This window comes from Hyla sarda, chromosome 3 (assembly GCF_029499605.1).
Source record: "Hyla sarda isolate aHylSar1 chromosome 3, aHylSar1.hap1, whole genome shotgun sequence".
NCBI lineage: Eukaryota > Metazoa > Chordata > Amphibia > Anura > Hylidae > Hyla > Hyla sarda.
The window spans coordinates 38,831,975-38,846,185 of NC_079191.1; the positions used below are offsets into that span (position 1 = coordinate 38,831,975).

Here is a 14,211-nt window from a genome sequence, read left to right on the forward strand (position 1 = left end):
GTAATCCGTTCCAAATGGACCATCGTTAGTTAAAACCGTTGTATGTTGAGGGATCCGTGCAATGTAACGTATAGGACAGTGGTCTACAACCTGCGGACTTCCGGATGTTGCAAAACTACAACACCCAGCATGCCCGGACAGCCTTCGGCTGTCCGGGCATGCTGGGAGTTGTAGTTTTGCAATATCTGGAGATCTGCAGGTTGAAGACCACTGGTTTTGGAGGTTATACTTACATGTTCCCACAGCTTCGGACCGTCACCGCTGCCCTGGATGTCGCCGTCCATCGCTGACGCCGCGTACCCGGGTTGGCCCCGACGCTCCGGCAAGGCCTCTGCTTCCCCGACATCCTCGCTCTCCGTCGCCGTCATCACATTGCTACGCACGTCGCTCCTATTGGATGACGGGACGGAGTGCGCAGCGACGTGATGACGACGATGGAGAGCGCCGACGATACAGGGGATCCCGAAGAGGACGCGCCGGAGCCCCGAGGAGAGGTAAGTGATCATCAGCGGACGACACAGGGCACCGTAAGCGGCTATCCGGCGGCAGCTGAAGCAGTCTGTGCTGCCGGATAGCCGTTTATGCGATGGCCCCGACATACAAAAGCATCGTATGTTGAAATGGAATGGTTTTGCATCTGACAGTGCCCATTTAAATCAACTGGTGCCAGAAAGTTAAACAGATTTGTAAATTACTTCTATTAAAAAATCTTAATCCTTCCAGTACTTATTAGCTGCTGAATACTACAGAGGAAATCATTTTCTTTTTGGAACACAGTGCTCTTGGCTGAATCACGAGCACAGTGCTCTCTGCTGACATCTCTGTCCATTTTAGGAACTGTCCAGAGCAGCATATGTTTGCTGTGGGGATTTTCTCCTACTCTGGACAGTTCTTAAAATGGACAGAGATGTCAGCAGAGAGCGCTGTGCTCGTGATGTCAGCAGAGAGCTACACAAGAAAAGAATTTCCTCTGTAGTATTCAGCAGTTTATAAGTACTGGAAGGATTAAGATTTTTTAATAGAAGTAATTTACAAATCTGTTTAACTTTCTGGAACCAGTTGAATAAAAAAAAAAAGTTTTCCACTGGAGGACGCAGGGTTTTTCAGTTTTTGCATTGTAGTTTTTTCCTCATCACCTTCTAAAATTCATAACACTTTAAATTTTGCACCTACAGACCCACATGAGGGCTTATTGTTTTGTACCACCAATCGTACTTTATAATGACATCAATCATTTCACCACAAAATTTATGGCAAAACCCAAAAAAAAAAATTTTTGTGGGGCAAAATTGAAAAGAAAAATGCCATTTTGTAAATATTGGGGGCTTCCGATTCTATGCAGTGCACTTTTTGGTAAAAATGACACCTTATCATTATTCTGTAGGTCCATACGGTTACAAGCATACCCAATTTATATAGGTTTAATTTTATTTTACTACTTAACCTCTTAAGGACACAAGGCGTACCTGTATGCCCTGCGCCCGGTCGCGGTATATAACCATAATGGGTCGGTCCCAGTGGCTAATGAAAGCCGGGACCCTGAGCTAATAGTGTGCGGCACCGATCTTTGTGCCGTGCGCTATTAACCCTTCAGACGCGGTGTTCAAAGTTGATCGCCGCATCTAAAGTAACAAAAATACACTCCCGGCAGCTCAGTCAGGCTGATCGGGACCATCGCAGTGAAATAGCGATGTCCTGATCAGCTAGAATGCAAGTGAAGGGTGCCTTACCTGCCTCCGTCGTGTGTGATCGGCGATTGATTGCTCCAAGCCTGAAATCCAGGCTTCAGCAATCGACCACCGATAACACAAATCATTGCCATGTTAATGCATGGCAGTGATCTGTGTAGCAGTGCTATAGCCACTAGAGGGAGCTATAACACTGCAAAAAAAAGTGTAAAAAAAAGTTAATAAAGATCATTTAACCCCTTCCCTAATAAAAAAAAAAAAAACCTGTGTAAATAAAAATAAACATATGTGGTATCGCCGCATGCGTAAATGTGTGAACTATAAAAATATATTATTAATTAAACCGCTAAATCAATGGCGTGCACGCAAAAAAATTCCAAAGTCCAAAATAACATATTTTTGGTCACTTTTTGTATCATGAAAAAAGGAATAAAAAGCGATCAAAAAGTCCGATCAATACAAAAATAGTACCAATAAAAACTTCAGATCACGGCACAAAAAATGAACCCTCATACCACCCCGTATATGGAAAAATAAAAAGTTATAAGGGTCAGAAGATGACAATTTTAACTCCTTGGGGACGAAGGGCATATGCATACGCCCTCGCGTCCCGTCACTTAAGGACGGAGGGTGCATCCATACGCCCTCCGTATTTCCGATATCTATCAGCAGGCATCCCGTGGCAATGCCTAGGGGGTCCTGAGACTCCCCCATGTCGGCGATCGCAGCAAATCGCAGGTCAATTCAGACCTGCGATTTGCCGCGATCCGGGCAAATCGGGTCACTGGTGACCCGATCTCCCGGAAAATAGGCATGATCGGAGCTGTCAGAGCCAGCTCCGACCAGCCTAAAGGATAGGAGCGAGGTGGCCATTGGTCGGTCAGGCTGACCACCAATGGCAGGAGGGGGGCGGGGGGATTAGAGTTCATTTCTCCACTCTGCCCACCGATCGAAGCCGGGGCATAGCAGGGGGGGGAACACGGGCGGAGAGGGGGGAGCATGGCCCGGCTTACCCGTACCTTCAGAGGCGGCGGAGGCGGCATGCCGGAGCAGCGGCTGCAGCAGGAGGAGCAGCGGCCGGAAAGTGCAGCGGAGAAGGCTGCAGTGAAGATAGTGATAAGTGATCTTCACTGTGGCCTTCTAAAAGCTGCAAAACTACAACTCCCAGCATGCCCACACAGCCAAAGGCTGTCTGGGCATGCTGGGAGTTCTAGTTTTGCAACATCTGGAGGGTCACAGTTTGGAGACCACTATATGGTGGTCTCCAAACTGTAGCCCTCCAGATGTTGCAAAACTACAATTCCCAGCATGGCCAGACAGTCAGGGAATCGGATGCTGGGCATGTAGTTCTGCAATATCTGGCCCTTCAGATGTTGCAGAACTACAACTCCCAGCATGCCTGTACAGTCTGGGAATGCTTGGAGTTGTAGTTTTGCAACATCTGGAGGGCTACAGTTTGGAGGCCACTACTTAGCGGTCTCCAAACTGTTCTTCCCCAGTTGTTGCATAACTACAACTCCTAGCACGCCCAGACTGTCCAGGCATGCTGTGAGTTGTAGTTCTGCAACATCTGAAGGGCCAGATATTGCAGAACTACACGCCCAGCATCCTTGACTGTCTGGCCATGCTGGGAATTGTAGTTTTGCAACAGCTGTAGGCACTCTGGTTGGGAAACACTGAGCTAGGGTCTGTTTCCTAACTCAGTGATTCCAACCCGTGTGCCTCCAGCTGTTGCAAAACTACAACTCCCAGAGTGCACTGGCAGACTGTAAATGCTGGGAAATGTAGTCTTGCAACAGCTGGAGGCACATGGGTTGGAATCACTGAGCTAGAGTCTGTTTTCTAGCAGTGTGCCTACAGCTGTTGTAAAACTACAACTCCCAGCATGTACGGTCTGTCAGTGCATTCTGGGAGTTGTCATTTTGCCACAGCTGAAGGTTTGGGGCGCCCCCCCCCCCCCCTGTGAATGTACAGGGTACATTCACACGGGCGGGTTTATAGTGGCTTTCCTTCAAGGAAACTTACTGTGAACCCCTGCCTGTGTGAATGTACCCTAAAAACACTACACTACACTAACAAATAATAAAAAGTAAAACACTACACATACACCCCCTTACACGTCCGCCCGCCCCCCAATAAAAATGAAAAACGTCTCATATGGCAGTGTTTCCTAAACGGCGCCTCCAGCTGTTGCAAAACCACAACTCCCAGTGTTGCCGGACAGCCATAGACTGTCCTGGCAGGCTGGGAGTCTTGCAACAGCTGGAGGCCCCCTGTTTGGGAAACACTGCTGTAGGGTTTTGGTGATGACAAGCCCCATCCTTGTAACCGGGTCCACCCCTACTGCAAATTCCTAATTTAGGCCTCAAATGCGCATGGTGCTCTCTCACTTCAGAGCCCTGTCGTATTTCAAGGCAACAGTTTTGGGCCACATATGGGGTATCTCCGTACTTGGGAGGAATTGCGTTACAAATTTTGGGGGGATCTTTCTCCCATTACCCTTTGTAGAAATGGTAAATTTGGGGAAAAAACTGCACTTTAGTGAAAAATTTTTTTTTTCATTTACACATCCGAATTTAACGAAAAGTCGTCAAACACCTGTGGGGTGTTAAGGCTCACCGGACCCCTTGTTACGTGCCTTGAGGGGTGTTGTTTCCAAAAAAGTATGCCATGTGTGTTTTTTTTGCTGTTCTGGCACCAAAGGGGCTTCCTAAATGTGACATGCCCCCAAAAACCATTTCTGCAAAATTCACTCTCCAAAATCCCATTGTCGCTCCTTCCCTTCTGAGCCCTCTACTGCACCCGCCGAACATTTGACATACACATATGAGGTATTTCCTTACTTGAGAGAAATTGGGTTACAAATTTTGGGGGGCTTTTTCTCCTATTGCCCCTTGTAAAATTTCAAAAACTGGGTCTACAAGAACATGTGAGTGTAAAAATTGGAGATTTTGAATTTTCTCTTTCACTTTGCTGCTATTCCTGTGAAACACCTAAAGGGTTAACAAACTTTCTGAATGTCATTTTGAATACTTTGAAGGGTGCAGTTTTTATAATGGGGTAATTTATGGGGTATTTTTAATATGAAGGCCCTTCAAATCCACTTCAAAACTGAACTGGTCCCTAAAAAATTCTGATTTTGAAAATGTTGTGAAAAAGTGGAAAATTGCTGCTGACCTTTGAAGCCCTCTGATGTTTTCCAAAAGTAAAAACATGTCAACTTTATGATGCAAACATAAAGTAGACATATTGTATATGTGAATAAATATATAATTTATTTGGAATGTATGTTTTCCGTACAAGCAGAGAGCTTCAAAGTTAGAAAAATGCTAAATTTTCTATTTTTTCATCAAATTTTGGAATTTTTCACTAAGAAATGATGCAAGTATCGACAAAAATTTACCACTAACATAAAGTAGAATATGTCACGAAAAAAAATCTCGGAATCAGAATGCAAATTAAAAGCATTCCAGAGTTATTAATGCTTAAAGTGACAGTGGTCAGAATTGCAAAAAATGCTCCTGTCCTTAGGGTTATAATGGGCTCCGTCCCCAAGGGGTTAAACATATACATTTTCCTGCAGTAGTTATGATTTTTTTCAGAAATGATACAAAATCAAACCTATATAAGTAGGGTGTCATTTTTACCGCATGGACCTACAGAATAAAAATTAGGTGTCATTTTTACCGAAAAATCCACTGCGTAGAAACGGAAGCCCCAAAATTTACAAAATGGCATTTTTTCTTCAATTTTGTCGCATAATGAATTTTTTTTCCATCTCGCCGTGGACATTTTGGTAAAATGACTGTCACTGCAAAGTAGAATTGGTGGCACAAAAAATAAGCCATAATATGAAATTTTAGGTGCAAAAGCGTTATGATTTTTAGAATGTGATGAGGAAAAAATGAAAATGCAAAAACGGAAAAACCCTGAGTCCTTAAGGGGTTAACAAATTATAACTACATGCACCAAAATTAGTATGTGTAAAATTGTCATCTTCTGACCCCTATAACTTTTTTATTTTTCTGCATACTGGGATATTTGAGGGCTATTTTTTTTTTTTGCACCATCATCTGAAGTTTTTATCGGTACCATTTTCGTTTTGATGGGACTTTTTGATCACTTTTTATAAAAAAAAATGTGGGTATACAAAGTGGCCGAAAAATACACAATTTTTTAATTTGAATTTTTTTTTACATGTACGCCATTAACCGTGCGGTTTAATTAACATTATATTTTCATAGTTGGGACATTTATGCAGGTGGCAACACCACATATGTTCATTTTTATTTACACCTTTTTTTTTTATGGGAAAAGGGGGGTGATTCAAACTTTTATTAGGGAAGGGGATAAATCACCATAGGGGACTATAACATGCAATACCTTGATTGCAGACACTGATCAATGCAAAGCCATAGCATTGCATTGAACAGTGTTATCGGTGCTCTGCTGTTCTAGCCTGGCATGGAGAAGCAGAGTGAAGATCGGATGGTGCGAGCCAAGGTAAGCACCCTCCCGCTGTCCTCTCAGCTGTTTAGGACGCCGTGGTAACAATTTTTTCCCGTTTTAGACACCGCGGTCAACTTTGATCTCGGCGTCTAAAGGGTTAATACCGGACATCAGCCCGATCGGCGATGTCCGGTATTAGCTGCGGGTCCTGGCTGCTGATAGCAACCGTAACCTGATGGATATGAAGCGTGATCAGCTCCTGAGCGCGATTCACATAACGGGAGCCGGCCACGAGTTTAAGTTGTGCTGCAGAGAACAAGCGGCCCACATTGGCCCGGGGCCCAGACAATATATAGTCTACTTCTGTCTCTGTTTTCCTTAAATACGGCATTTCTGCTAATGCACGGAAATGAGACAATTGCTGTAGAAAATCAATTTCCGATACTTTTCAATATTTGTGTAGTGATGCAGTCATGCGGGCTCGAATAGAAAATGTGTCTTTGTGGGATTTTTGTTATTTTCGTCCTTCCCCGTTATAGAAATGATGATAGTCTGAGTCTGTTGTTGAAGTTCGGCGGACTGTGGTTTAATGTGGCAGTTCCCATTGAGGATTAGCCCACACTTTAATGAAAACACGGGTCACGCTGTGATTACCTTTATTATACTGTGTATATCAGGGGTATGGATTTGACACATTCTGTTGAAATATTCAGGTATAGTATTTCTTTTTTTTGTAGTAATAATAAAAAATGGGCCCATTGGAACGATAACTGTTTTTCCAAAGTAAGTACAGAAGAGGATCCTGTCACAATCCTTGGAACAAAACTTGTGAAGGTACAGATGCAAAATCTGTGTAACCCTTTACTTGAAGAGATAATCCGCCCCTAGGCATCTAATTCCCTATCCAAAGGACCAGCACACCGCCGTCACAACCCCTCCCATGGATATGAATGGAGGAGGCATGGTGTGATATCACAAACGTTCAAAACACCGGAGTGCCAGCCGGAAGAACCCGGGGGTCCCAGCAGCCAGACCCCCCACCTCCACAATCAGACATCTTATCCCCTATCATTTGAATAAGGGATAAGATGTCCCCCTTTAAGTAAGTTAAATGCTGTCTGTTTGCTATAAATCTCCATTTAATAATATGATGTATAAAAATAACACTGTTTTACAGGTGAAAAGTTGCGAGTATGAGAACAACTGTTCTTACATAATTTCGGGGTGCTAAAAACGAAAATAACATTAAAAAAATGTATATTGGCTTTAGTTTTTATGATATAAGCCACCAACTAATGAAGTAAGGTTTATAAAATGCATGATGCAACTTACACCATAGATTACATAGTCAGGATTGGGTACCAATAAAAAAAATCACCAAGTGTACCAAGATGATGCAATATTAGCTAATATCACATCACCAAATTGTATAAAAATCACAGTATCTGTAGCTTGGAGAGTTTAGGGTGGGTTCACACTGCGTTTACTAACTACGGCACCCGGATCAAGAAACCTAGTACAGCACAGCAGACTCAGGGAGAAGGTAAATGCATGGTGAGTAAATGTGGTGCTTACCTCAAAAATGCCTCTTCCTGAGCAATGGAAGTCAGAATGAGTGAGCAACAGAACAGATTTATGAGCCAAATACAAAACTTAGACACATAAAAAAGACATGTAAAGTGAGTGACATATAAAAGTGTTATTATTTTCTGTGATATGGTAGGAATGCTTTAAATGGGTAATATCACTTTAAAAAACTTGGTTGTCTATGAACATGGTTGTCTATGAAGTAGAGGGGAGGAGTCCAGGCGGTCATACCAGTGCTCCAAGAAATGCAGCCACGTTCCCGTTTTTTTTATTTATTTATTTTTTACGGCAAACGCATGCAGCGCACGAAAATAATAAAGTCCCGGTAACCCCACTGTGAATGCATCAATAACAGTGTCGAAAGTGTATTACAATTGTATTGAAGAGTGCTAAACCCCTGTGTTTCAAAATAACATTTAATTCAATATACATATATATATATATATATATATATTTTTTTTTTTTTATTCATTTTAATTACATTTATTTAATTAATTTAATTTTCTTTTCTTTTAGGTCATCACCATACGAGACTACATTCCCAAAATTCTGGGTCCGTCGGCATTTCAGAACTACGTAGGAATCTACCAGGGATATGATGAGAATGTCAATCCTTCTATCTCGAATATATTTTCTACCGCAGCTTTTCGCTTTGGCCACGCCACTATTCCGCCGGTCGTGCACAGATTGGATTCTGAGTATAGAGAGCACCCTCGGTATCCAAGTCTTCTGATGAATGAAGTATTTTTTCGCCCTTGGAGGATAATAAAAGAAGGTAAGGTGCAGTTTTATTACACACTAGCTGAGTACCCGGCGTTGCCCGGTTTTTCCTTCCTAATCCTTGTTGGGGAGGAAAATAAACAAAGGAGGAAGCTTTTGACTTTATATCCAGTCCTCATATATTCTTGTCATATCCCAACCTCCTATTTTGACCTCCTATCCCGTCTTCCTATCTCGACCTCCTATCCCGACCTTCTATCCCGACCTTCTATCCCGACCTCCTATCTCGATCTCCTATCTCAACCTCCTATCCGGATCTCCTATCCCGACCTCCTATCCCATCCTCCTATCCTGTCCTCCTATCCCATCCTCCTATCCAGTCCTCCTATCCAGTCCTCCTATCTCGATCTCCTATCCCGACCTCCTATCCCATCCTCCAATCTCGAGCTCCTATCCTGACCTCCTATCCTGACCTCCGTTCCCATCCTCCTTTCCCGTCCTCATATCTCGACCTCCTATCTCGACCTCCTATCCCGACCTCCTATTCCATCCTCCAATCTCGACCTCCTATCTCGACCTCCTATCCCGTCCTCCTATCCCGACCTCCTATCCCGAGCTCCTTTCCTGTCCTCCTTTCCCGTCCTCATATCTCGACCTCCTATCTCGACCTCCTATCCCGTCCTCCTATCCCGTCCTTCTATCTCATCCTCCTATCCCGTCCTCCTCTCCCGACCTCCTATCCCGACCTCCTATCCCGACCTCCTTTCCTGTCCTCCTTTCCCGTCCTCATATCTCGACCTCCTATCCCGCCCTCCTATCCCATCCTCCTATCCCGTCCTTCTATCCCGACCTCCTTTCCTGTCCTTATATCTCAACCTCCTATCTCGACCTCCTTTCCCGACGTCCTATCCCGATCTCCTATCCAGACCTCCTATCCCGTCCTCATATCCCGTCCTCCTATCCCATCCTCCTATCCCTACCTGCTATCCTGACCTCACATCTCGTCCTCATACCCCGTCCTCCTATCCCGACCTCCTATCTCGACCTCCTATCCCGACCTCCCATCCTGTCCTCATATCCCGACCCGTAATATGTGTACCAGGTATTGAAATATCTCCAGACGTACGGAAGTTATGTGGGAACATACATTTCCCATTGATTTGCATGGGACTTTAAACAAAAACCTCGACCCTCACAAATGAGGGTAGTTAAGGGTTATAGAGAGCACCCTCGGTATCCAAGTCTTCTGATTAATGAAGTATTTTTTCGCCCTTGGAGGATAATAAAAGAAGGTAAGGTGCAGCTTTATTACACTCTAGCTGAGTACCCGGTGTTGCCCGGTTTTTCCTTCCTAATCCTTGTTGGGGAGGAAAATAAACAAAGGAGGAAGCTTTTGACTTTATATCCTGTCCTCATATATTCTTGTCATATCCCAACTTCCTATTCTGACCTCCTATCCCGTCTTCCTATCTCGACCTCCTATCCCGACCTTCTATCCCGACCTCCTATCTCGATCTCCTATCTCAACCTCCTATCCGGATCTCCTATCCCGACCTCCTATCCCATCCTCCTATCCTGTCCTCCTATCCCATCCTCCTATCCAGTCCTCCTATCTCGATCTCCTATCCCGACCTCCTATCCCATCCTCCAAGCTCGAGCTCCTATCCTGACCTCCTATGCTGACCTCCTTTCCTGCCTCCTTTCCCGTCCTCATATCTCGACCTCCTATCTCGACCTCCTATCCCGACCTCCTATCCCATCCTCCAATCTCGACCTCCTATCTCGACCTCCTATTTCGTCCTCCTATCCCGTCCTCCTATCCCGACCTCCTATCCCGAGCTCCTTTACTGTCCTCCTTTCCCGTCCTCATATCTCGACCTCCTATCTCGACCTCCTATCTCGACCTCCTATCCCGTCCTCCTATCCCGTCCTTCTATCTCGTCCTCCTATCCCGTCCTCCTCTCCCGACCTCCTATCCCGATCTCCTATCCCGACCTCCTTTCCTGTCCTCCTTTCCCGTCCTCATATCTCGACCTCCTATCCCGACCTCCTATCCCATCCTCATATCCCGTCCTTCTATCCCGACCTCCTTTCCTGTCCTTATATCTCAACCTCCTATCTCGACCTCCTATCCCGATCTCCTATCCAGACCTCCTATCCCATCCTCATATCCCGTCCTCCTATCCCGACCTCCTATCCCGAGCTCCTTTACTGTCCTCCTTTCCCGTCCTCATATCTCGACCTCCTATCTCGACCTCCTATCTCGACCTCCTATCCCGTCCTCCTATCCCGTCCTTCTATCTCGTCCTCCTATCCCGTCCTCCTCTCCCGACCTCCTATCCCGATCTCCTATCCCGACCTCCTTTCCTGTCCTCCTTTCCCGTCCTCATATCTCGACCTCCTATCCCGACCTCCTATCCCATCCTCATATCCCGTCCTTCTATCCCGACCTCCTTTCCTGTCCTTATATCTCAACCTCCTATCTCGACCTCCTATCCCGATCTCCTATCCAGACCTCCTATCCCATCCTCATATCCCGTCCTCCTATCCCATCCTCCTATCCCGACCTGCTATCCCGACCTCATATCTCGTCCTCATATGCCGTCCTCATACCCCGTCCTCCTATCCCGACCTCCTATCTCGACCTCCTATCCCGACCTCCCATCCTGTCCTCATATCCCGACCCGTAATATGTGTACCAGGTATTGAAATATCTCCAGACGTACGGAAGTTATGTGGGAACATACATTTCCCATTGATTTGCATGGGACTTTAAACAAAAACCTCGACCCTCACAAATGAGGGTAGTTAAGGGTTAAATTAACTATCCTATATTTTAAGTGGACATATAAGTAACATGTGACCAAGTATTATCGAAATATCTCCTGCCGTTTGGAAGTTATGCAGTAACATATATTTCCCATTGACTTGTATGGGACTTTAAACATAAGCCCCGCCCCTGGCAAATGGGGGTGAGTAAGGGTTAAATCACCAATCCTATGTTTGTAACATGTGTGCCAAGTTTCATGTTAATATCTTTAGCCGTTTGGAAGTTTTTGTGGAACATACATACACACACACACACACACACACACGTTGAGTTTTATATATATATAGATTTATACATTTTGTACCACTATATGAGTGTTTTCCAAACAGTGTGCGTCCACTGTTGCAAAACAACATCTCCCAGCATGCCCGGACAGCCTTTGGCTGTCCGGGCATGCTGGGAGTTGTCGTTTTGCACTAGCTGAAGGCACACTGTTTGGAAAACACTGAACTATATAAATGTATTTTGTTGATTTTTAATATTTACTAGCTAAGTACCCGGCGTTGCCCGGTATTTCCTTCCTAATCCCTGTTGGGAAGGAAAATAAACAAAGGAGGAAGCTTTTGACTTCGTATCCTGTCCTCATATATTGTTGTCATATCCCAACCAACTATCCTGTCCTCCTATCCCGACCTCCTATCCCGACCTCCTATCCCGACCTCCTATCCCGACCTCCTATCCCGACCTCCTATCCCGTCCTCCTATCCAGTCCTCCTATCCCGTCGTCCTACTATCCCGACCTCCTATCCCGTCCTCCTATCTCGTCCTCCTATCCCGTCCTATCCCTTCCAAAACAAGAATGCAGATGGAATTCAAAACACGTTGTATTGTGTTTTTTTTTTTTTTTTTTGCAACTTCCTTTTTATTTATTCTTCATAAAGTGCAATACACGATGCAAAAGTGCTTAAAAAGTTGATGTGCATTCAGACAACTTGATGCATGATGTTTAGTGATTTGGCCACTTACAGTACATAAATTAAGTTTATAACTAGTGATGTCGTGAACATAAAATTGAATATAGAAAAGAAGGGGGACTCACCAAACATTAGCGTGGCTGCTACTACTCAGTAAGTGCCATAACTGTTACTATACCAAGAAGCAGAGTTATTGTAAAGAGCGCACACCACAAAATTTGTAAATATAGAGCAAAGTTTTTATTGATATCACAGTAAAAAAACACAAGACAAAAAGGGCTAAAATCAATTAAAAAGCTCTATACAGAGCAAGCCTACAACATGGGAGAGGGGCCATGAACCCCCTTCTCACCATAGTCCCGTCCCTCTGTTAATTAATGATATGGCTACTGAGCAGTGGTGCTAAATAAGAAATAAATACACATGCTAGAAATAAACCTCTGCACCATACAATCAATTTAAACAAAACACTAAATAATATGCAGATAAATAGTATGCAAGAGAGCAGAGTAAATTCATATCACCAGTGGATAGAAACCACAAACGGACGATCCAGAATGGTAAGTGGTGGGAAGGGACCCCAAAGCTCCACGCGTTCCGTCACCGTCTGTGACTTCCTCAGGGGTGTGAACACAAATGTTCGCAAACCGACGAACCGGGCGAACCGCCATTGACTTCAATGGGCAGGCAAATTTTAAAACCCACAGGGAGTCTTTCTGGCCACAATAGTGATTTAAAAGTTGTTTCAAGGGGACTAATACCTGGACTGTGGTGTGCCGGAGGGGGATCCATGGCAAAACTCCCATGGAAAATTACATAGTTGATGCAGAGTCTGGTTTTAATCCACAAAGGGCATAAATCCCCTATTATTCCTAAATTCTTTGGAATAACGTGCTTTAGCCCCTTTAGGCAGCACATAGAGCCCCCTTTAGGCATCACATAGTTAGATCCCCCCTTTAGGCAGCACATAGTTAGATTCCCCCTTTCGGCAGCACATAGATTCCCCCATATTAGGCAGCACATAGTTGGAGCCCCCATTTAGGCAGCACATAGAGCCCCCCTTTAGGCAGCACATAGATTCCCCCATATTAGGCAGCACATATTTAGAGCCCCCTTTAGGCAGCACATAGAGCCCCTTTAGGCAGCACATATTTAGATCCCCCCTTTAGGCAGCACATAGATTCCCCCATATTAGGCAGCACATAGTTAGATACCCCCTTTAGGCAGCACATAGGTTCCCCCATATTAGGCAGCACATAGTTAGAGCCCCCCTTTAGGCAGCACTGGTTTTATTTCACAGCCAAAAGAGGTTGTTTTTTTTTTTGTTTTTTTTTTGAACAACTGTCACACCAAATGTGATTTGCACTAGTGTGACAATGAGCAAAAAAGGTTGCCAGCGGAGTTCCCCTTTTAAGCAGAGGTCCCCAACCAGGGTGCCTCCAGCAGTTGCAAGACACACGGACTGAACTTATAGCCATTTTAATACTGTAGTTAGTTGCTTGAAGGAACTTAAGTTTTACGCTGGAGTACCCCTTTTAACCAGCGGTTCCCTCCCAACCAGGATGCCTCCAGCTGTTGCAAGACACACGGACTGATATTTGAGCCCTAAAAAGGGCTTTTTTGGGTGCTGTCCTTAAAGAAGATGTTACACTAGTGCTTTAGGAGTAAAGTGGACCCTGATTACACCACCTAGCAGCAACCTAGCTATCGCTTTCCCTATTACAGCAGGAGCAGCTTCTCTGTCCCTCCACTTCCTAAGCCTGCAGCATGCTGAATGAGGGTAAAATGGCGTCCGAGCAGGAGGTAGGAGGGTCTGGAAGGGAGGGACTTCTGCTGATTGGCTGTAATGTGTCTGCTGACTCTGACTCACAGGGTCAAAGTTTACCGCAATGTTAAAGTATAAGGGGAGAATCGAACTTCACATATGTTCGCCCGGAGATGTGAACGCGAACATGCTAAGTTCGCCGGGAACTGTTCGCCGCCGAACAATTCGCGACATCTCTATTTATAACGCAACTACTAG

At 44.8% G+C, this 14,211-nt stretch overlaps 1 protein-coding gene across 1 annotated transcript in view; it reads left to right on the plus strand.

Moving 5' to 3' along the window:
- TPO (thyroid peroxidase) overlaps window positions 1-14,211 on the plus strand; it is a 172,482-nt gene that overhangs the window by 97,119 nt on the left and 61,152 nt on the right. The window contains exon 7 of the mRNA XM_056563064.1: window positions 8,241-8,499. Coding sequence (XP_056419039.1) covers window positions 8,241-8,499 — 259 coding nt within the window. The remainder of the gene's footprint in view (window positions 1-8,240; window positions 8,500-14,211) is intronic.